Source organism: Salvelinus fontinalis, chromosome 7 (genome assembly GCF_029448725.1).
Source record: "Salvelinus fontinalis isolate EN_2023a chromosome 7, ASM2944872v1, whole genome shotgun sequence".
NCBI classification, from domain to species: Eukaryota; Metazoa; Chordata; class Actinopteri; order Salmoniformes; family Salmonidae; genus Salvelinus; species Salvelinus fontinalis.
This window is the reverse complement of record NC_074671.1, coordinates 49,508,787-49,532,890: the sequence shown is the minus strand read 5'-3', so window position 1 is coordinate 49,532,890 and position 24,104 is coordinate 49,508,787. Positions and strand designations below refer to the sequence as shown.

The window sequence follows — 24,104 nt, the reverse complement described above, 5'->3', positions numbered from 1 at the left end:
CGGTCTTGGTATTTGTGACATTATTACCCAATTGGCCAGTGGCCATAACGACAATGACTAAGCTAAGAAATGGCAGGGTTTTAAGTGTGGCCTGATGTAGGATTGGTTAATTAGCCCCACCTTCCCTTTCCTCTTTCTGGTGAATAGCAGTAGATGAGTCAATCATTCACAGAGATGTTATGACTGTGACTTTATGTAGTACAAGATGAGGAAGCGTCGGTCCTGTCTTGTTTACAGCGGTACGAATACAGGACGATTGATGACCGGTCCGGCACGCTGACTACTGGTCTGTAGCTCTCATCACTACTAACCTGTCAGAACTAAGAGGTAATGTGTTGTTTTGTCAGATATCAGTTTGTATTTCGATTTTATCACCACATCCTGTGTGTTTGATTATCGATCTAGCGTGCTCTGTCAGTCTTTACGTCATACGGTTGATTTATAAAGGCAATTTTCAGAGAAGGCAAACAAATTGCTAGATTTCCATAGTGATACTTAGGTGCTCGATGTAGCCATTGGGATTATGTTGTTTTAATGACGTTTGTCAAGGTTCTCTAGAAGTATGCTATATGCTTTAACCCACTGTCTTCTATTCAATCAACGTGTTCACATGCTATTCTTGGTTACTGCATGTGTCTTTGAACTAATTTGAGCATTTTAACAACAACCTCAGTTATGGCATTTTTAAGTTCAAGTTTTAAGTTCTTTTTATTCTCCCACGTTCATTATTCTTTACTCTCCCACATGTTGATTGAGTTGCGTTGTGGCATGCAATAAACCATACCACAGCCTTTTGAGGTAGTCCAAATTGGGACATAGAGCCTATTGACAACATCTAGTTGATGTGTCCCTATCCGCTGCATTTAATCCCCATTGTAATTTCCCTGTTTGTAGACTTTGTCATGGCACCAGTTGCCATAGCCATTCAGTCATTGTTCTCTCTGTTTTGTCTTTCCTCCTCAAATATGTATTGTGTTGAGGCTCTTCACATTCACAGGTGTGTTGTTAGCTACCTGCTCTCACCACATTCATGTTTTGTTTTTTTTCTCTCAGAGGGCAGCACTTGCTTTGTTTTCCAACCTAGAGACAGCAGGACCGGATCTGGGGGAAAACGACGAGGTATCCAAGCCTCTTCCTTAATATGAGGCGTGAGACTGGAGCCTGAGGGTGAGAAACAGGACCTTTAAGAAGATCGACCGCTGTTCATTCAGCACGGCAGCTCTCTGAGATGAGCTCTGTCTGAGATGATGGGGCTTCAGTTCATCTGATCGGAAGATGCCGTTTGTCTGTAGGCAGACTAAGAGAACTGTCGGATGATTATCTTGGCTGTCCGTTTAAGGTGAGGCTCTCTGTGTGTTATGATATGGCATACCTGGTTCACACGGCTCACCCTCAGTTCGTCAGCCTGTGGTTGAGCGCCGTGGGTTGGGTCCTTACCGCGGTGACCCTTGGACTCATCCAGTGGAGGGTCTGGCAGGTGGCCGACTTGACCTTCATCACCTCAGGAGTGGCCTGGGTCGGGATCTGGAGGGTGTGTTTCTATAGCCATACACTCGTGACCTCTGGGTTTAGTGTCATGTATTGTCAGAATATGGCGCTGTCGGACGCCTTCACGCCCCCGGAGGTCGCCACGGCCCAGGTGCTCACTCTAATAGGGCTGGTCGCGGGGTTCTGTGGGAACGCCGCCGCCGTCTTCGCACTCAGGAACGTCTATTTCGGCCTGGAGAAGCAGACCCCTATCCGCTGTGCGTTCGCGGTGGCTGGTACTCTCTGCTTGTTGTCCGCTGTGTGTTTTCTCATACCTCTCCTGTGGAACCTGAACTCGGTGGTGACCAATCAAACGATTGCGTTCCCGTCGAACTTCCACATGCCCCCTGCACCTGTGACCCAGAACGCGGGGGCAGGTATCGGGGTCGGGATCATAGGGTCGTTCATGATGATCGTCAGTGGAGTTATCTTCATCTTCTACAGGTTCCCTGTCAAGGTAGGACCCAGAGTTGTGACCTCTTGTCCAGAGGCGAGACACTTTGATAGGTCAAGTGTTGGGACATTATCCCTACCGTGTCCCACAGACCCAGGGGACAGTCTGAATAACTCTCAGGCCAGGGACAATCCTGCCTTCCACTCTGATGAGCACTTGTGATTTTAGTTTGTTTCTGAAATCAGACATATGAGTTGACCATATTCAATGTTGTATTTGATGTGACATAAAGGAATAGCCATTTGATGCAACTATATGGTTAGTATGAGAACCCCCCCCCCCACCACCACCTCTGAACAAGTGACATCAATAAGGTATCATAGCTTTCACCTTTGATTCACCTAGTCAGTCTGTCATGGAAAGAGCAGGAGTTCTTAGTGTTTTGTATACTCAGTGTACACCCATTTGATTCTTGAAGAATATAACTTAGAAATGCGTCATGAGTTTAGTTTGACTGTTATACCCATCAGAACCCCAACTATAAGCTTGTTTAACTCCATTGTTCGTAAACAAAGTAATTGTAAACAAACACTGTATAGCGTCAATGTGGTTAAGACTATAATTTTGGTATCCTGGATGGTCAGTCCTCGTATCCATACTTCTGTCTATGAATTTGAGAATGCTTAAGTTTCTCCAGCCCCGTCCCTCATTTGTTTACCAAAACGGTGGTGGGGTAAAAACGTTGTTATTGTTTGAACTGCAGATTTCCCCTTTAAAATGTGTCAGATTACATGATCATACATTGATTCGTAACATTCTTGTATCTAATGATTGTGCTATAGTTGATAATAAAAAAGCACCTTCATTTTATAGTCAGAGTATTTTAGTGTGTTTGTTTTGTATTGAGTTTATACTGCTACTGTAGAGTTGCAGTAATTGGGAGGGTACACAAAGACACGTGCTTTCTCTCTCTTTTGAGGACATGCTTGCAACACACCTGTCTTTAGTCATTGCCTTGCAATAACTCCAAAGGGAGTTTAAAAACTGATTACATTAAATGTTTTTACATTTCATACTTGTATTGCTGATGCCGTTGGATGTATTTCTTTGTAAATGATGCAACATTTGTACCATTTCTGTTTATTTGATCATATTAAAAGTGTGTTGTTCAACTCTTAAGGGCTCTTGACATCCAGGAACAATATTATACACAATTCAATCAGAATTTGTTGTGATAAATCATGTGATTTAAAAGAGACAATGTTTTAATCAATACAATTTTATCACACACTGTATTTGTTTTGATGTGAAGTAGCAACAGGATTGTTCCTCAGTCTGGTTTTAGACAGCACGGCAAGGACCTCAATTATCCTCTATCCCTGACTGTGTCTTGCAGTCTGCACTCTGTAGACCTCCCCCACTGACTGGTGAATGCTGGGTAGTTACTGGCTTTGTCCCAAATGGCACCCTATTCCCTATATAGTGCACTACTTTTGACCAGAGACCAAATGTAGTGCACTATAAAAGGAAAAGGGTGCAATTAGGAACACACCCACTGTCTGCCCCTATTAGACCACATAGATCACATTGTTTCCTGGTAACGAGGCTTCCGTTAGGGGCCGTAAGGTGTTATCATGTTAAAGTCAAATATTGGCTCTGGCAGAAACAGTCATAGGTGTTTTGACAGTTGCAGTCCCACTAAATCACATAATCCATTTGATTGTGCTACAGAAGAGGAAGAGATTCGATTTTTTTCCAAATGTGTTCATTCATTCCTCTTTTTCGCGGATTTGAAAGATTTTTATTCCGTTTTTTTTTTTTTTTGCTTTGACAAATTTAAGTAATGTCCTTGTTAACTATGGTCCCAAAAATGAAGACACCAGTGGCCAAGAAGAAGTGATGTGTATTGTGGAGCCTCTATTTCTCATTTGGGCCCCGTTCATATGAACAGTGCAGGGGAGGAGGCTGAGACTGGCAGTGGCAGGGCATATGAGTCCTTGACCAGACCTCTCAAAGCCGGAGTAAGGACAATCACAGTGGGGATTGTTACTCTGGCTGAAAGTCAGAACAGTCAGATCCTGTGGACAGCACACTGTGTTGGGAGGGAACAAAATAGCTTTTTCCATCAGGGGTCCAATACTTTTTGTTTGTTTGGAGAGAAACTCAACTCATTGAGAGGATTGGTTGTGGTCTGGCTAGAGGATGCAGAGGACTTTATAGTGGGCAGGACACACTCTCATCATGGGCAGAATGAGGATATTAAAGGACCGGACTGTGGGTTTAGTCTCTAGTTCAGGGCTCTCCAGCCCTGTTCCTGGAGAGCTACCCTCCTGTAGGTGTTTGCTATAACCCCAGCTGTAATTAACCTGGTTCAGCTTATCAACTGGCTAATTATTAGAATCAGGTGCGCTAGATTAGGGTTGGAGTGAAAACCTATGGGACAGTAGCTGTCCAGGAACAGGGTTAACTTGGAGAGCCCTGGCCTAGTCTGTATTTAGCATAGCGTTACTACATCATAACTACGTGGCATAGTGCTGTTGGCTGACGTAAATCTCAGGCATTAAGGTAGAAGGTTGAAAGGTGATGACAGGTTTATTGTTTTGTAGATGTTGTGTAACATGTTCTGGATTTCCCACTGTTGTGTAATCACTCGCCCTGGCATTGAAGTTCTCAGTTATTGTCCTCAGGGCATTGACTTCATTGTGTTATCTCCTCCTTATTGCCTTCAGCATAATGTTTCAGGGGGGGGGGAAATATTACATTTAAAAAGTATATATTTTATTTCACCTTTATTTAACTTATTTAACCAGGTAGGCCAGTTGAGAACAAGTTCTCTTTTACAACTGCGACCTGGCCAAGATAAAGCAAAGCAGTGTGACACAGACAACGGGGCGGCAGGTAGCCTAGTGGTTAGAGCGTTGGGCCAGTAACCGGAAGGCTGTTAGATTGAATCCCCGAGCTGACAAGGTTAAAAATCTGTCATTCTGCCGCTGAACAAAGCGGCAGTTCCTTGTTCAGTTCCTAGGCCATCATTGTAAATAAGAATTTGTTCTTAACTGACTTGCCTAGTTAAATAAAGGTCAAATAAAAAACAACAGAGATACACATGGAATAAACAAATGTACAGTCAATAACACAGTATAAATGTCTATATACAGTGTGTGCAAATGAAGTAAGATTAGGGAGGTAAGGCAATAAATTGGCCATAGTGGTGAAATAATTACAATTTACACTGGAGTGATAGATGTGCAGAAGATGAATGTGCAAGTAGAGATACTGGGGTGCAAAGGAGCAAAAAAAAAGAATAATATGGAAATGAGGTAGTTGGGTGGGCTATTTACAGATGGTCTGCGTACAGGTGCAGTGATCTGTAAGGTGCTCTGACAGCTGATGCTTAAAGTTAGTGAGGGAGATATGAGTCTCCAGCTTCAGTGACTTGCAGTTCGTTCCAGTCATTAGCAGCAGAGAACTGGAAGGAAAGGTGGCCAAAGGCTTTGGGGGTGACCAGTGAAATATACCTGCTGGAGTGCGTGCTATGGGTGGGTGTTGCTATGGTGACCAGTGAGCTGAGATAAGGTGGGGCTTTACCTAGCAAAGACTTATAGATGACCTGGAGCCAGTGGGTTTGGCGACGAATATGAAGGGAGGGCCAGCCAACGAGAGCATACAGGTCGCAGTGGTGGGTAGTACATGGGGCTTTGGTGATAAAACGGATGGCACTGTGATAGACTGTATCCAATTTGCTGAGTAGAATGTTGGAGGCTATTTTGTAAATGACATCGCCGAAGTCAAGGATCAGTACGATAGTCAGTTTACGTGGATATGTTTGGCAGCATGAGTGAAGGATTCTTGGTTGCGAAATAGGGTGTAAGATTGTACATCCAGTACAATTTTTTTGTAAATGAGTCTGTAACAATACTAAAGTTGTTACAGTAAAGTTGATAGTGAAGGAATAGATCGATACAACCCATTGAACTTCATTGATCCAGACCCAAATCCAGAACCTAACCTGTCCTTAACCCAAACCCTAATCGTCAATAGTGATAACCCTAACCACCCTGACCCTAATCATTAACCACCAAGCGATAGACGTATCCCACAAGGCATTTCACAATCTGCTGAGAAAAGAGCATAACTGTACCAGCACTGTACAACAGAGCTGTTGTGGTTTTCTGTGACTGAGAGATTGAGGTAGGATAGAATGGTTTCGAATGTTCCCTTTCATTGTGTTTCAAAGTGACATGTGACAACAGAGCTCTTTAACATATAGTGGTTGGCTTCATGTGTTTCTCTGATGTAGGACCAACCACTGCCTATGATGGATCAAGCGATTAGCATAAGAAGCTATAATGACTTCCTTTGTGAGGGGACAACAATGGGATCTTTCAGATGACAACATGGACACAGGAGGCGGTGGGGAGCAGTCCGAGCATTTCAAAGTCCAGGCGGGGTCTCGTAATGTGAAGACCTGACAGGAGCTGTAGCAGAGCACACTCAGAATCAAGTGCGTGTCCCAAATGGTGCCCTATTCCCTAAATAGTGCAGTACTTTTGACCAGCTCCCTATGGGTCCTGGTCAAAAGTAATGCACTGCATAAGGAATATGGTCTCATTTGGAGATTAAATTATAGCATTGAAATAGACAGGAAGTATTTTACGGCTGTTGTTTCCGCTTGGCCATGTAGGGAACCATTGAGAAAGAGATTCATATTTCACCTGGCTAAATAAATAAAGGAGAAATTACATTTTTTTAATGAAGTATAAGGACATGACCTGCCTGAGCAAGCTTGTGTGTAATGGGTGATGTCCAGGAAATCTGACATTCCTCACATTACGTATCATTATTATGATGTTCATTAACTACAGCTTAGCCCAGGAGCCAAGACCGAAATCAGCAGGAATTAGACTTAAGCTCCGTTTCCACTGGACTTGGTCTGTCACCTCACCTTACTTAAACTCACTTCCTCATCGTTGTCTAGCAACAGTTTTGCGCTTATGTAACACAAGCAAGTGGTTTGTGATCTGAGGAATGAATCATGGTCAGGTTTTTGTCAGGTTTTTTCTTTATTTGATATCAACTTTTTTTATGTACAGATTTCTCCACACTATGGATATAACTGATATTGGATATGTAGCCTTGTGGCACTATAATGTCTGATCAATTCAGAGTCAGAAAACCACAACAGAGCAATATAGAATATAATGTATATATATATATATATATGATATGTCTGTGGTAAATCAGTAATATTGGCCTCTAACTAGAGAGAATGTATAGTGGAAATTTCAGCAGAAATGAAACAAATACAATCAGATCCTGAAATATCCATGAAGTCATTGTCTTGTCAAGTTGTTGCAATCAAGTCCTTATATTTCACCATTTAAAACACACATTCCCAAATACTTAGTACATTCCTGACATGAATGATTATTTGCTTTCTACAATATGTTATACTTTTTCTCTTTGTTCTATTTACAACTTGTATGAATAATTATTCCTGTAATGCGTTATTGATTGAGTAACTGTGTAGGCTATAAGAAGGGATACATTCTTTATGGCCTTGCTAGTGAGAAATGAGCTCCATTCAAACTGGCTTCATGTAGTTATTGGACAATAATGATGCTGTAAAAAAAATAGTTTGTATTGTGATAAGATATGATATCCAAGACAATCATTGACATACAGAATAATCAACCTTGGTCAGAATAGTTTACAGTCATTTCACAGACACTATACTGCTTGTCAGCAAATTCTCTGGCACCATTGCACACTATCTCTTACACAGTACCAACAGCAGGCACAGCGACATATCAGGAAGAAATGGCAGCTTGAAATGCTGTGGTCTCTTTGGTTCCATAAAGAATTTCTGTTTGATAAATGTAGGTGATATTTTTGCAAACATGACATGCACAAAACCCTGTTTGAGTGATTGAAATAAGTACCAGCATTGTGTGCAAATTCTGTCTCAGTATATGGAGAAAGATTTGTCCCAGCAAGAGTACTCAATAACTATAGCTAATGTAAATAAGCTTTAGATAAGCAGTGTTTTATTCACCATCGATAGAGAAAGGGCAGAGGCTACTGAGAATACTACTCTCACTTCTCAATAACTCATCAAACATATTCCATGGACCTCTTCCTATGTGGGGTATTGGTAGTGTGTACGTGTGCATGTCTTCTCTGTAGCGGTATAGGCATTTGTAAGATGCAGGGCTCCTCTTGAAGGCACACGCAGGAGGTGACCAGCAGAGAGCCAGCCACCAGGTGTAGAAACCCCGCCGTCCAGCCACAGAACAGGGCATCCCCAAACTCCCAGCGCGGCACAATGGCCGGCACGGCCTCATCGAAGAACCGCGTGACCGTCAGGTGAGCGATGTAAGACACAGGTATGAGACCCAGTGTCCCTGCGACCAAGCACAATATCCCCCCCAGCATCTTCATCAATCTTTTCACCCTCAACCCCTCAGACCCCTGGTTGCAGCTGTCGATCCAGTAGATTCCAGGAATGGCTAGCAGGAGACCCAGGAGGCCTGTGGCCACTGTTACACACATGAGGATCCGGGCTAGTTTGATGTCCGGAGGGAGGCCGAGGAGACTGTCATAGGGTCTGCACTCCAGAATTCCAAGGTCCTGCACCACACATGTCTCCCACAGGCCCAGCTCGTAGCTCTCCGCGGGCAGCAGGTCGGTGGACAGGGTCAGCCAGGTGGACATGATGGTGGTGGCCAGCGAGCAGATCCAGGCACCAATAGAGAAGAAGACCCCGAGGAGTTCCATAGCGCACACCCCCGGATCCATAGTGCTGCCCACTCTGAGTGGCCACTCTCTGGCTCAGCTCAGCTCTGGCTCCCGAGCTGCCTGCTCCCCCTGTCTCTCTGTGCCACAGTCAGCTGCAGCCAGGGCTCCCGACTGCTTCTCTCTGCTCCTGTCTTTCTGAACTGCAGCCAGTTGAAGCAAGAGGAAGCTACGGCCAGTAGGTTCCTATCGAGGCTCAATTTGTTCAAAAGACTGTACGCCCAATTAGGGTTTACTACTACCAGCATGGGCTGGGAGGGAATAACTTATTCAAATGATCAGTAGCTCACTCACATGCACGCATCATCTGCAGTTGAGAGGAGGAAGGTAGCGGCTTGATGACATGTTGTCCTCCCCTTGCAGGCTCGCTTCAGCCGCTGCTTTGCTCAGTGGTCAGGAGAGAGTGACTGAGTGAGAGTCAGACGCATTGAACAACAGCATCATTCAGATCTATGGTGATGTCCATTTCCACACACACAGTGAGGAGGTTGTAGCCTAACGCAGGATGTTTTTAAAATGCAGACAGGATGTTACAAAAATACTGATTTACACACACACACACAAAAAGGGGTGTCGTGAGGATGGGGGGATAGTGGGGGCATAATGGAGGGAGGCATAATTTTTGTATTTTTTATTTCACCTTTATTTAACCAGGTAGGCTAGTTGAGAACAAGTTCTCATTTGCAACTGCGACCTGGCCAAGATAAAGCATAGCAGTGTGAACAGACAACAACACAGAGTTACACATGGAGTAAACAATAAATAAGTCAATAACATGGTAGAAAAAAGAGAATCTATATACAATGTGTGCAAAAGACATGAGGTAGGCAATAAATAATGATTCTCCTCTGGAAGAATTTTGCATTTTTCAAACACCTGAAAGAACCTTTCCCTGCAATCTAGAGCCATAATCATAATGCCTAATTCTATGTCAAAAATATTATATTACAGAGAAACAACAAAAGATGTTCGTTTTGATTTATTCATCAAGAAGGAATCAATAGGCTACATAACTTGATCAAGTGATACTGAACAAAAATGTAAACGTAACATGCAACAATTTCATCGATTTTACTGTTCATATAAGGAAATTAGTCAATTCAAATGAATTCATTAGGCCCTAATCTATGGATTTCACATGACTGGGCAGGGGTGTAGCCATGCTTGTCCTGGGAGGGCATAGGCCCATCCACTTGGAAGCCAGGCCCACCCACTGGGGAGCCAGGCCGAGCCAATCAGAATGAGTTTTCCCTCACAAAAATGGCTTTATTACAGACAGAAATACTCATCAGTTTCATCAACTGTCCGGGTGGCTGGTCTCAGACGATCCCGCAGGTGACGAAGCTGGATATGGACGTCCTGGGCTGGCGTGGTTACACGTGGTCTGCGCTTGTGAGGCCACTGAACACACACACACACACACACACACACACACACACACACACACACACACACACACACACACACACACACACACACACACACACACACACACACACACACACACACACACACACACACACACACACACACGGTGAAAAATGCTATTTTCTCTCACTATTAGCTTTGTCTCTTTAGAAACTGTGGGGCCCCATGGAGTGTTGCCAGGGAGATTAAATTAAATAAGAATAAAACTGACTGTGTGTACCTTTTTAAAATAAGGCTGATGGTAATGGGAGAAGACATCAGATTCTTTGGTTGCTATGTCAACTAAAAAAACAAAACAAGCTATGCTGCTACTTGGGCATTGACATGTCATCTATAGATTTAGGAGACTCTGAATTGATCAAATACATTCAATAGCCTGTTTATGAAGTGCTATTTTAAAGAAATCAAGTGATTGTTTTACTATACAGAGGTACTCAAAGTGGTGCATTTATTTGATTTGGAACAGTATCCGGTGATATACATTCCTTTTTCCTGTATCAGATCTCTGACATACAGAGCTTGTGACCCAAGTAGGAGGCTGAATATGCAGGCCATGTCAAGGAGAGAAGAACACACATTTTCAACACACAATAGTACACAAATAACCCTCTTTAGAGAGGCGGTTTAGTGGTCTGGTGGTCTTTGTGAGTGAACAGTAGCCTACGCACTGAGATGAATAAACGGATTAAAATAAAAATATTTTTATTTCAGCCACAAGGTGTCACCATTTCACTACTCACAATTCCACCTTCATGCGTTGACAGGTTGAGCAAATGCATTGTGGGAAGCATACATATATGACGTCTCTATTTTCTGAACAGGTTTGGCTGGTGACAACCTAACACAGTATCAAAATGCATTCAATATTGGTGATTATATAGCTAAGAGATATAGATGTCTTTATTTTGAGGAGTCGGGTTGTGTGAACAATGGACGGAGACGGTAAGCATGCATTTCATAGCATGTCTAATAATGCCATAATTAATAAAGGTTGACGCATATCTGGCCAAATCTTAACTTGCATTAACGTTAACATTATCGGTGTCATTACATCCATATATACTTGCTATAGCTAGCTATGTCTAATAGCTACATGAAGGCATATGTCACCGATCAATGATTTGTAATTCAGTATTCATGCATGGCCCGCAAGTAGCTAGCCTACTCTTGTATTCTTGACTGCTCAGTAACGTTACTGTTTTCACTGCCTCTGCATGACGTAGCTACCCCCAGAGGGAAAAAAACATCACAGAATTATAGCGACCATTTATCCAAGTAAACTGCTAATGCAGTTATGTGCAATAAAATGCTAATAAGAACATAAAATAGGGCCCACTGTCTGCCCTGGACAAATGTCCAAACTGAAGCTAAAACTTGGACACAGTATCACAAGGTCTGTCTGGTGACACCGAATCCCAAGAATTACAATTTCATACATCTCACGGGCATTATTGGCAGCATAGTGCTTCATACAGTGTTGAGAATCAGAGACCTGACTTGGCTGGGTTCGGGATCACTTCAATCTCTGTCTGTGTGTGTCTTTTAGAGGGGTTGGGATAAAGCAGAAGTTTATCTCCGTTGGACATGTGTGAAGTCCTTCATTAGACAATAATAACAAAATCTTATTTTGTCTCTCTGTCCAGGGGCCAGCAGTACTGGGGCCACTCCCTCAGAGGAGATGAATGGTACTGGGAACCTGATGGACTTCCTGGATGAGCCCTTCCCTGACGTCAGCACCTACGAAGACTTCCACACCATTGACTGGCTCCGGGAGAAGTCACGTGACACAGACCGCCATAGGAAGGTGAGGGGAGCACACACCCACACCCAGCTCTACACTCTAAGCATTTTCTTCTTCATCCCCAGAGGATATAATTCTTCTTCATCCTCTTCTTCATAATTGTCATCACCATAGAAAAACTCTTGATGTCCACCTGATTATGTTAACCTGATGATCCGTCGAACTTGCCACTGATGGTTGATTGATGGTTGTTCTAGATCACCACCAAGAGTAAGGAGTCTTACTGGGAGCTGATTAAGAGTCTTCTGGATGCCTGGTCAGGATGGGTGGTGATGCTGTTCATAGGAATGCTCACAGGTAGGAACCGCAGAGGCACCCTGCAAAAGGTCTGACCTCTTTGGTACCGCGCTAGTCTCTTGTAGTATGGCGCACATGAGATTTGCTTCTGGCTGCCGGGATTCATACTGCACACACATGACATGACACGTGGCTCTCTAACAACCAATCAAAAGTCACACAGCCAGAGTTGTGAAATACCACGTCTGGTCGGAATCCTTTTGATAGGCTTGCCTGTTCCCTTGCTTAGTCTGTGATCTCGTGCTGTGTGTCCTCCCGTGTAGGTACGCTGGCTGGAGTGATCGACCTGGCTGTGGACTGGATGACCGATCTGAAAGAAGGGGTGTGTCTGTCTGCATTCTACTACAGCCACGAGCAGTGCTGCTGGACCTCCAACGAGACCACCTTCGACGACAGAGACAAGTGTCCGCAGTGGCAGAAGTGGGCCGAGCTGATGACCGGTCACTCTGAGGTCAGCAGATCAATAACATTTAACCAGACGTCCTCTTGATTTAAAGCCCCAGTACTGCGTTTGCGTTTTAGCCCGACGAACGGCAGCCGTCACGTGGCTAGATAAAGGGGTGTGGCTTGGGGAAATGTAACCACTCTCAGTTTCTGAGGTTTATCTTGGTGTTTGTTGTGGTAGCGGGTGGGATGATTGTGTATCAGGTTGTTAAACCCATATATTCCACCTGTTCTTGTTTCTCCAGGGTGCCGGGGCGTATGTGTTGAATTACTTCCTGTATGTGTTGTGGGCGCTATTATTCTCTTTCCTGGCTGTGTCTCTAGTAAGAGTCTTTGCCCCCTACGCCTGTGGGTCAGGTATCCCTGAGGTGAGTGTTTTGAAATGGTAGCGTTCACTAATAAAAAATAACCGTGCTACAGTATTTGAAATACTACGTTTTCCTTGGCTGAAAAGAGTGTGCGTTCATTTCCGATGACTGCACAGTTGCAAAGGTTATCCCAATGAGGGGTTGCTGTGTGTCGTCTTGTGTAGATCAAGACCATCCTGAGTGGGTTCATCATCCGGGGGTACCTGGGGAAGTGGACCCTGCTGATCAAGACGGTGACCCTGGTCCTGGCTGTGTCCTCCGGGCTCAGCCTGGGGAAGGAGGGGCCCCTGGTCCACGTGGCCTGCTGCTGTGGTAACCTCTTCTGCTCCCTGTTCTCCAAATACAGCAAGAACGAGGGCAAGCGCAGAGAGGTACGGTTATAGCCCATTACGCTCCCATTTTTGTGGAAATAATACAATTTGGGGAAATTAAACCATTTTTAATTAAGTATTTAGTTGTAGTCTGTATGGAACGCAGCTTGTCTTTTGTGCAGGTGTTATCGGCCGCTGCCGCTGCTGGGGTGTCAGTGGCTTTTGGAGCTCCGATTGGAGGAGTTCTCTTCAGCCTGGAGGAGGTGTTGTATACTCAAGCCTATTTATAAATCACCTGCTGTGTCCATTCAATCAAATGTCATCTCACTTCCAGATATGTTACTGTTGTTTTTTTGATCCATTGCCTTTTGAAATGCTAAAGTGTTTCAGTTGAGCTGCCGTCGCTATGTAATCTCTGTCCTCTTCAGGTGAGTTACTACTTCCCTCTGAAGACTCTGTGGCGCTCCTTCTTCGCTGCGTTGGTGGCGGCCTTCACCCTGCGCGCCATCAACCCGTTCGGCAACAGCAGACTGGTCCTGTTCTACGTGGAGTACCACACCCCCTGGTACATGGCTGAGCTGGTCCCCTTCATCCTGCTGGGGGTGTTCGGGGGCCTCTGGGGAACCCTCTTCATCCGGGGGAACATCGCCTGGTGTAGGAGGAGGAAGACCACTCTGCTGGGGAAGTACCCCGTCCTCGAGGTAACTAACTGTGGCACCCTATTCCCTGGCCTATATAGGGCACTACTTTTGACCAGGGTCCATAGGGTAGTTCTTGCATTGAGTTACTTGTTACGAGCACTGATTTAGCAGATAGGCCAAATCACAATCTTCTAAATAGATACTATTTTAGTTGAATGCACTAAGTGTACAGTTGAAGTCGTAAGTTTACATACACTTAGGTTGGAGTCATTAAAACTCGTTTTTCAACCACTCCACAGATTTCTTGTTAACAAACTATAGTGTTGGCATGTCGGTTAGGACATCTACTTTGTGCATGACACAAGTCATTTTTCCAACAATTGATTACAGACAGATTATTTCACTTATAATTCACTGTATCACAATTCCAGTGGGTCAGAAGTTTACATACACTAAGTTGACTGTGACTTTAAACAGCTTGGAAAATTCCCGAAAAGTATGTCATGGCTTTAGAAGCTTCTGATAGGCTAATTGACATAATTTGAATCAATTGGAGGTGTACTTGAGGATATAGTTCAACGCCTACCTTCAAACTCATGGCCTCTTTGCTTGACATCATGGGCAAATTAAAAGAAATCAGCCAAGACCTCAGAAAAAAATTGTAGACCTCCACAAGTCTGGTTCATCCTTGGGAGCAATTTCCAAACGCCTGAAGGTACAACGTTCATCTGTACAAACAATAGTACGCAAGTTTAAACACCATGGGACCACGCAGACGTCATACCGCTCAGGAAGGAGACGCGTTCTGTCTCCTAGAGATGAACGTACTTTGGTGTGAAAAGTGCAAATCAATCCCAGAACAACAGCAAAGAACCTTGTGAAGATGCTGGAGGAAACGGGTACAAAAGTATCTATATCCACAGTTAAACGAGTCCTATATCGACATAACCTGAAAGGCCGCTCAGCATGGAAGAAGCCACTGCTCCAAAACCACCATAAAAAAGCCAGACTACGGTTTACAACTGCACATGTGGACAAAGATTGTACTTTTTGGAGAAATGTCCTCTGGTCTGATGAAACAAAAATTGAACTGTTTGGTCATAATGACTATTGTTATGTTTGGAGGAAAAAGGGGGAGGCTTGCAAGCCGAAGAACATCACCCCAACTCAACTGTGAAGCACGGGGGTGGCAGCATCATGTTGTGGGGGTTCTTTGCTGCAGGAGGGACTGGTGCACTTCACAAAATAGATGGCATCATGAGGGAGGAAAATTATGTGGATATATTGAAGCAACATCTCAAGACATCAGTCAGGAAGTTAAAGCTTGGTCACAAATGGGTCTTCCAAATGGACAATGACCCCAAGCATACTTCTAAAGTTGTGTCAAAATGGCTTAAGGACAACAAAGTCAAGGTATTGGAGTCGCCATCACAAAGCCCTGACCTCAATCCTATAGAAAATTTGTGGGCAGACCTGAAGAAGTGTATGCAAGCAAGGAGGCCTACAAACCTGACTCGGTTACATCAGCTCTGTCAGGAGGAATAGGCCAAAATTCATCCAACTTATTGTGGGAAGCTTGTGGACGGCTAACCAAAACGTTTGACCCAAGTTAAACAATTTAAAGGCAATGCTACCAAATACTAATTGAGTGTATGTAAACCTCTGACCCACTGGGAATGTGATGAAATAAATAAAAGCTGAAATAAATAATTCTCTCTACTATTATTCTGACATTTCACATTCTTAAAATAAAGTGGTGATCTAACTGACCTAAGACAGGGAATTGTTACTTGGAATAAATGTCAGGAATTGTGAAACTGAGTTTAAATGTATTTGGCTAAGGTGTATGTTAACCTCCGACTTCAACTGTAGCTAAGTTGCTCTGGATAAGAGCAACTGCTAAATGACTCAAATGAAATGCCAGTTTCTGCTTCTTGCTTGCTTTTTGGGATCTTTGCCGGTTTACTGTAAAGCACTTCGTGAGAACTGTGGATGTAAAAAGACCTCCATTAATAAATGTGATTGTGATTTGATTGATTAAGGTGATCGTGATAACGGGTATTACCGCGGTCCTGGCGTTCCCTAACCCGTACACGCGGCGCAGCACCAGCGAGCTCATCTCCGAGCTGTTCAACGACTGCGGTGCCCTGGAGTCCTCTCAGCTGTGTGACTACGTTAATAACCCCAACATGAGCCGCCCGGTGGACGACATCCCAGACCGCCCTGCTGGGCCCGGGGTCTACAGCGCTCTGTGGCAGCTGGCCCTGGCTCTAATCTTTAAGATAGTTATTACAATCTTCACCTTTGGCATTAAGGTCAGTATGCTGTACGGCATGGCTAGATGGGGGTTATGATAGCTGACGTAAGCAGCTGTGAAATGTTACTGAACTGCTAATGAATGCATTATGTATGGGTTACGAAATATGAAAGTGTTAGGTCCTTTTCAAATAAAGTGTTACCAAGTTTTGATCCCAGATATTGTGAGTAGGATAACCGTGCTTTTGGGTGATTGTTGTGTTCAGATCACCTCTCAACCATGTTGTTTTATGTCCTCTGTGTTGTCTTCAGATCACCTCTCAACCATGTTGTTTTATGTCCTCTGTGTTGTCTTCAGATCACCTCTCAACCATGTTGTTTTATGTCCTCTGTGTTGTGTTCAGATCACCTCTCAACCATGTTGTTTTATGTCCTCTGTGTTGTGTTCAGATCACCTCTCAACCATGTTGTTTTATGTCCTCTGTGTTATGTTCAGATCACCTCTCAACCATGTTGTTTTATGTCCTCTGTGTTGTGTTCAGATCACCTCTCAACCATGTTGTTTTATGTCCTCTGTGTTGTGTTCAGATCACCTCTCAACCATGTTGTTTTATGTCCTCTGTGTTGTGTTCAGATCACCTCTCAACCATGTTGTTTTATGTCCTCTGTGTTATGTTCAGATCACCTCTCAACCATGTTGTTTTATGTCCTTTGTGTTGTGTTCAGATCACCTCTCAACCATGTTGTTTTATGTCCTTTGTGTTCAGATCACCTCTCAACCATGTTGTTTTATGCCCTCTGTGTTGTGTTCAGATCACCTCTCAACCATGTTGTTTTATGCCCTCTGTGTTGTGTTCAGATCACCTCTCAACCATGTTGTTTTATGTCCTCTGTGTTATGTTCAGATCACCTCTCAGCCATGTTGTTTTTTGTCCTCTGTGTTCAGATCACCTCTCAACCATGTTGTTTTATGTCCTCTGTGTTATGTTCAGATCACCTCTCAACCATGTTGTTTTATGCCCTCTGTGTTGTGTTCAGATCACCTCTCAACCATGTTGTTTTATGTCCTCTGTGTAATGTTCAGATCACCTCTCAACCATGTTGTTTTATGCCCTCTGTGTTGTGTTCAGATCACCTCTCAACCATGTTGTTTTATGTCCTCTGTGTAATGTTCAGATCACCTCTCAACCATGTTGTTATATGTCCTCTGTGTTGTGTTCAGATCACCTCTCAACCATGTTGTTTTATGTCCTCTGTGTTATGTTCAGATCACCTCTCAACCATGTTGTTTTATGTCCTTTGTGTTCAGATCACCTCTCAACCATGTTTTTTATGCCCTCTGTGTTGTGTTCAGATCACCTCTCAACCATGTTTTTTTATGCCCTCTGTGTTGTGTTCAGATCACCTCTCAACCATGTTGTTTTATGTCCTCTGTGTTGTGTTCAGATCACCTCTCAACCATGTTGTTTTATGCCCTCTGTGTTGTGTTCAGATCACCTCTCAACCATGTTGTTTTATGTCCTCTGTGTTATGTTCAGATCACCTCTCAACCATGTTGTTTTTTGTCCTCTGTGTTCAGATCACCTCTCAACCATGTTGTTTTATGTCCTCTGTGTTATGTTCAGATCACCTCTCAACCATGTTGTTTTTTGTCCTCTGTGTTCAGATCACCTCTCAACCATGTTGTTTTATGTCCTCTGTGTTATGTTCAGATCACCTCTCAACCATGTTGTTTTATGCCCTCTGTGTTGTGTTCAGATCACCTCTCAACCATGTTGTTTTATGTCCTCTGTGTTATGTTCAGATCCCGTCTGGGCTGTTTATTCCTAGTATGGCTGTGGGGGCCATCGCTGGGCGAATCGTGGGCATCGCTGTGGAGCAGATGGCCTACCATCACCACGACTGGATCATCTTTAAGAGCTGGTGTCGTCCCGGAGCCGACTGTGTTACCCCAGGTCTCTACGCTATGGTGGGCGCTGCCGCATGTCTGGGTGAGTTATCATCAGGGTTGTGTTCATTAGGCACCAAACGGAAGAAGACTGACTGAAACGGGGAGGGATTACTCTATCATATAAACACTCAGGTCATCAACTTTTGTTTTGTTGTTTATAGGAGGTGTGACCCGGATGACCGTGTCCCTGGTGGTCATTATGTTTGAGCTGACCGGTGGTCTGGAGTACATCGTCCCCCTCATGGCCGCAGCCGTCACCAGTAAGTGGGTAGCGGACGCCTTTGGGAAGGAGGGTATCTACGAGTCCCATATCCAACTCAACGGCTACCCCTACCTGGACGTCCGGGACGAGTTCACGCACAGGTATTACGGGATACATATTAGGAACTTTGCCATTCCTCCTCCTCAGGGGGGGAACCTCACACCTCCCCTAGTCCAAGTCTTAACCCTGCAGTAGTCAAGAGTCACCCCTTCTCGAAGGGCTGGTTTTACCAGACACATATTAAGCATAGTCCTGAACTAAAAATATATTTCAATAGAGATTCTCCATTGAGCATGCTTTTGCTTCCAGGAGTTGGATTAATCTGTGTCTGAGAAACAGACCCTAAGAATTCCCAATATGTGATCCGTACACAGGACCCTGGCCACGGATGTGATGCGTCCCAGGCGCAGTGAGCCCCCCCTGGCCGTGTTGACCCAGGACAGCACCACGGTGGAGGACGTGGAGACGCTCATCAAGGACACCGACTACAACGGCTTCCCTGTGGTCGTGTCCCGAGAGTCAGAGCGCCTCATCGGCTTCGTCCAGCGCAGGGAACTCACTGTGGCCATCAGTAAGACATTAACCCTGGCTCTCACGCACACACACACACATTTTAAATACTTTATTCAAATCCACAAATCACATTACGATCAAGAAGGATTGGATGCATAGACAGTTAAGGATACAAAAAGCACATTCTCCATACAGGTGGATGCCCATAACAGCTGAAAGAGAACAGTACCTTGCTAATTGCTTTGCTCAAGTCTTAGGCGGGCCTGCAATCTGAAGGCCGTGAACTGTAAGCCTACAGTATGCAACGTGGCCGAGGCTGCCAAATATCAGTGCTACCGACATGCACTCATATCCAAGGCTGTGCATGCGTGATATGAGGGGCTTGTATTTAAGAAGGTTTTCAGCAAAGGCCCACTCCATCCAACAATCAAATGAGCAACCCACTTCCAAAATGACCTCTCTCTGGCCTCCCTCGACAACATCAATATCTAGGGTACTAATAAAGGTTCCATTTAACAAAATAGTGGGACTGTTACATTAGGTTGTTTTCATCGTGAAATGACAGGCTAAATATACATTTTTTGTTTGGAGAATGTGAATTATAAGTTGTGTTCAATAGCTACTGTCAGTCCCATATAAAGCCATCAGCATGTGTTGAGCAATACCGTATTTAATGTGTCGGGTTCATTATTATCTGTCGTGTCTGAGGAGCCACTGATATTTCACCCTCTCTCACCCTCTCTCTCTCAGAGACTGCCCGTCAGAAGCAGGACGGGGTGGTGAGCAGCTCTGTGGTCTACTTCACGGAGGACAACCCCCAGGTGGCCGAGGCCTGTGACCCCCAGCCCCTGAAGCTGCGGCGCATCCTGAACCTCAGCCCCTTCACTGTCACGGACCACACCCCCATGGAGACCGTGGTGGACATCTTCAGAAAGCTGGGCCTCCGACAGTGTCTGGTCACCAGAAGCGGGTGAGTCTGTCATCAGTCAATTAACCAATCAAACATAGTTTTCGTCGACCAGATGAGTTTAGAATGTATTATGTTGTAGTCCTCGGGCACTTGCCCATGAGCGACATACAGTCCAGGGCCCGGTTTCCCGATAGCGATGGAATTTAGGCTTACGGCTGTTTTAACAACGGATCTTTCCCGCAACCGCGCGAAAAATGTAACGAATACGTTTCCCAAAACACCACCCAGATAGAACGTTCGCTAAATGCGTCGTTGATGCATTAGCGCAATAATAATAATAGGATCGAAAGAAAGACCTCGCTGCTTTCGGATCAGCGTTCTCCCTTTCAAATCTTACCTTAACATTAGAATTATTCCACAACACTGACGACAGATCAGCTCCTATGAGATATTATCACCTATGGCAACAAATATGAAAGTGTCTAATTCTTACCCTATAACAATGCACTAAATCAAGTGCAACTTTAGTAATGGTGGCTTTGGGAAACAGCTCAGAAATTTAAGTATGCTCCTTTTGAAGGTTCTAACAATAAACTTAGCCTTAAGATGCTTTTGGCTCATTTTAATTTGGTGTTTAGATTTATGAAAACTATAGACTCTGTTGAATCATTTCTGAGGTTTGTTGGATGGTGGAATGATTTGTATTTTGTTTTGTCCCCCCCCTCTCTAGGCGTCTGTTGGGCATCATCACTAAGAAGGATGTCCTCCGTCACATGGCCCAGATGATGAACCAGGACCCAGAATCCATCATGTTTAACTAGTTGCCCAAGAAGAAGAAGAAGAAGCTTTATTATCCCCAGGACCTCTTTGCCCCTCCCCTCCCTTAGACTGTAAATAGTCTAACGCTACTGTAACCTGTGATGAAGAAAAGTCACTTCTCAAATACAGGCCCCCCAGTGTTTAGAATGTAGGGATGGAGCAAGAGGGGTGAAGAAAGAAGGGGATCAGGACTAAGATGGATAAATGCAACAAAAAAAAATGGAAGGATGAATAAAGAGGGGTGTAAGGACAAAGGAGGATGAATGAAGAGGGTGTGAGGACCAGGAAAGAGGGATCAAGAGGGAGGGGTGGAGGAATAGGGGTGTGAGGACCAAGATGGAGAGATGGAGGAAGAGAGGTGTCGATCATGGCAAGGAGGGAAGCATCTTATGTCTGGGATGAGTTTTTTTAGTTTGATGTGCTGCTGACCCCATATTTATGTTTTCAGTGACGCTTCAACGCCTACTGGTAACTGACTTCAGTCTACGTTGTCAATGTTAAGTTGGTGGCCCTTAGAACCCATTGTTCCCAGGGTATATTTCACATGTCGATGTTACTTTGACATTTGCGGCTTCTCAAATGTTCCTCAATACTGAACTGTAATGACATAGTTTTAACACTGGTACTGTATGTATTTGCTAGAAGACCGCGTATCATGTCAATTGATTTAGTTTATCCAGGGTATTTTTTAATTTTTAATTTATTTTATTCTTTTTTTTGCAATGAAGAATGCACTTTGGAGGGAAAAAAAACTGAGCCAGGAAACGCCACCAAGTACAATGTTTTTCTTGTTACTTTAGAGTTCTCACTCCATGCTGTCCCTCACCAGCTTCATATGTTTTGTTTTAATATGCCGAGGGAATGTATTGTGGAAAATAACTGTGGAAATATTGAACCTGCCTCACTTCCGTTCTGTTTGTTTTATTCTATACTTGTCAGTCCAGACAAGAGCCACTGTGGTTGTGTGGATTTAGCCACACTAGGTTCTCTTTGTCATTTCATACCAGAAAGATAATTCAATTTTTATTCATATTTTTTCAAATCCATCCATCCATTGTTACTACTGTATTGACAAACTATCGATTTGTCATTATCTCAAGCAATTGAACACTACTGTAGTTGTTTATATTTGTCATTATAATATGAGCTGTTGTTTAACATTACTGTAACTTGGACCTGGTACAGAAATGGATATTTGCACTTTTGTTGCTGTTTGTAAATAATGTCCAAGTGATGCACAATATACTATTTGCAATGTACGCAGTTCTGACATGAAATTAAAGGGACGTTGTGTCAACAAGAATTAGATTGTATTTATGTAATTGTATTATATAACAGATAAAGTTTAAGACATAATTAAATTGCGGGAGGCATATGATACTCATCACATGCTAGTAATATCTTTGTCATATGTGATGTTGAAACACAAGGAACCTCGAGGAAAATTAATAATTGAGGGTTGCTATAATAAACTCAGCAAAAAAAGAAACGTCCCTTCTTCAGGACCCTGTCTTTCAAAGATAAATCGTAAAAATCTAAGTAACTTCACAGATCTTCATTGTAAAGGGTTTAAACACTGTTTCCCATGCTTGATCAATGAACCATAAACAATTAATGAACATGCACCCGTGGAACGGTCGTTAAGACACTAACAGCTTACAGACGGTAGGCAATTGAGGTCACAGGTATGAAAACTTAGGACACTAAAGAGGCCTTTCTACTGACTGTGAAAAACACCAAAAGAAAGATGCCCAGGGCCCTTGCTCATCTGCGTGAATGTGCCTTGGGCATGCTGCAAGGAGGCATGAGGACTGCAGGTGTGGCCAGGGCAATACATTGCAATGTCTGTACTGTGAGACACTTATGACAGCGCTACAGGGAGACAGGACGGACAGCTGATCGTCCTCGCAGTGGCAGACCATGTGTAACAACAGCTGCACAGGATCGGTACATCCAAACATCACACTTGCGGGACAGGTACAGGATAGCAACAACTGCCCAGTTACACCAGGAACACACAATCCCTCCATCAGTAATCAGACTGGCTGATAGAGGCTGGACTGAGGGCTTGTAGGCCTGTTGTAAGGCAGGTCCTAACCAGACATCACCGGCGACGTCACCTATGGGCACAAACCCACCGTCGCTGGACCAGACAGGACTGGCAAAAAGTGCTCTTCACTGACGAGTTGCGGTTTTGTCTCACCTGGGGTGATGGTCGGATTCGCGTTTATCGTTGAAGGCATGAGCGTTACACCGAGGCCTGTACTCTGGAGTGGGATCGATTTGGAGGTGGAGGGTCTTTCCACTTGCCTGGACAGTTGACAGTTGACACCCCCCAATCTTAATGCTGTGCGTTACAGGAAAGACATCCTCCCTCATGTGGTGCCCTTCCTGCAGGCTCATCCTGACATGACCCTCCAGCATGACAATGCCACCAGCCATACTACTCGTTCTGTGTGTGATTTCCTGCAAGACAGGAATGTCAGTGTTCTGCCATGGCCAGCGAAGAGCCTGGATCTCAATCCCATTGAGCACGTCTGGGACCTGTTGGATCGGAGTGCGAGGGCTAGGGCCATTCCCCCCAGAAATGTCCGGGAACTTGCAGGTGCCTTGGTGGAAGAGTGGGGCAACATCTCACAGCAAGAACAAATCTGGTGTAGTCCATGAGGAAGAGATGCACTGCAGTACTTAATGCAGCTGGTGGCCACATCAGATACTGACTGTTACTTTTGATTTTGACCCCCCTTTGTTAAGGGAGACATTATTCAATTTCTGTTTGTCACATGTCTGTGGAACTTGTTCAGTTTAAGTCTCAGTTGTTGAATCTTGTTATCTTCATACAAATATTTACACATGTTAAGTTTCCTGAAAATAAACGCAGTTGACAGTGAGAGGACGTTTTTTTTTGCTGAGTTTATTATTTAGAGGTTCTACTGACAAACAGGTCATAGTCACATTATTTTAAAAAGGAGGATCAAGTTCTAAGATCAGGTCATCCCATAATAGCCTGCGTTTGACACCTGTGCTGTTTTAAAATTCAAATAGGGTTATTTACACATAGTGTTTAATTATAAAATAAGACTGTGAAACTATTTGAGATACAACACAACACACTGTACAAACTCTTAATTGTCAGTTTTACTGTTTTGCAATAAAATATTTGAACGTGAGAGTGAGCTTTCAGTAATAGACAGCAGAGGGCACTGTTGGCGTGCAAACAAGCTACAAATGTATGACATTCATTGGAAATTATTACTGTAAACAATGTAACCACATAGCTAATGTAGCTAACAGAACATTTTTTTTATTAACTGTTGCTAGCTAGATGATATCATCACACATTGGATCGAGCTAGCTAGCAAGCTACATACCGTTTGCTGTGAGTAC

At 43.9% G+C, this 24,104-nt stretch overlaps 4 protein-coding genes across 4 annotated transcripts in view; 3 read left to right on the top strand and 1 right to left on the bottom strand.

Moving 5' to 3' along the window:
• Positions 1-84: 84 nt before the first annotated feature.
• On the top strand, positions 85-3,112 carry LOC129859596 (claudin-34-like). Its single transcript, XM_055929570.1, has 2 exons — positions 85-327; positions 1,061-3,112. Exon 2 carries the CDS (start codon positions 1,364-1,366, stop codon positions 2,141-2,143), a length of 780 nt encoding a protein of 259 aa, XP_055785545.1. The 5' UTR covers positions 85-327; positions 1,061-1,363; the 3' UTR covers positions 2,144-3,112.
• A 3,864-nt stretch (positions 3,113-6,976) lies between these two features.
• On the bottom strand, positions 6,977-9,122 carry LOC129858848 (putative claudin-24). Its single transcript, XM_055928084.1, has one exon. The coding sequence runs from the start codon at positions 8,717-8,719 to the stop codon at positions 8,036-8,038; it is 684 nt and encodes a 227-aa protein (XP_055784059.1). The 5' UTR covers positions 8,720-9,122; the 3' UTR covers positions 6,977-8,035.
• A 1,785-nt stretch (positions 9,123-10,907) lies between these two features.
• Positions 10,908-22,020, top strand: LOC129859591 (H(+)/Cl(-) exchange transporter 4). The gene is made up of 14 exons (XM_055929541.1): positions 10,908-11,086; positions 11,788-11,948; positions 12,143-12,242; positions 12,506-12,693; positions 12,932-13,054; positions 13,219-13,425; positions 13,548-13,628; positions 13,794-14,066; positions 16,049-16,321; positions 18,067-18,253; positions 18,375-18,576; positions 18,850-19,046; positions 19,739-19,958; positions 20,629-22,020. The coding sequence occupies exons 1-14, from the start codon at positions 11,074-11,076 to the stop codon at positions 20,717-20,719; spliced, it is 2,316 nt and encodes a 771-aa protein (XP_055785516.1). The 5' UTR covers positions 10,908-11,073; the 3' UTR covers positions 20,720-22,020.
• A 1,905-nt stretch (positions 22,021-23,925) lies between these two features.
• The window catches only part of LOC129859589 (CLIP-associating protein 1-B-like), a 39,325-nt gene continuing 39,146 nt past the window's right edge, over positions 23,926-24,104 (top strand). Inside the window, exon 1 of the mRNA XM_055929528.1 lies at positions 23,926-24,096. The gene's annotated coding sequence lies outside the window, so the exon portion shown is untranslated. The remainder of the gene's footprint in view (positions 24,097-24,104) is intronic.

Coding starts and splice junctions, on each gene's coding strand:
- LOC129859596 (XM_055929570.1), top strand. CDS start 1,364: ATGGCATACCTGGTTCACACGGCTCACCCTCAGTTCGTCAGCCTGTGG.
- LOC129858848 (XM_055928084.1), bottom strand. CDS start 8,719: ATGGATCCGGGGGTGTGCGCTATGGAACTCCTCGGGGTCTTCTTCTCT.
- LOC129859591 (XM_055929541.1), top strand. Junction 11,949..12,142: donor ACACAGACCGCCATAGGAAG/GTGAGGGGAGCA, acceptor TGGTTGTTCTAG/ATCACCACCAAGAGTAAGGA. Junction 19,959..20,628: donor TGTCTGGTCACCAGAAGCGG/GTGAGTCTGTCA, acceptor CCCCCTCTCTAG/GCGTCTGTTGGGCATCATCA.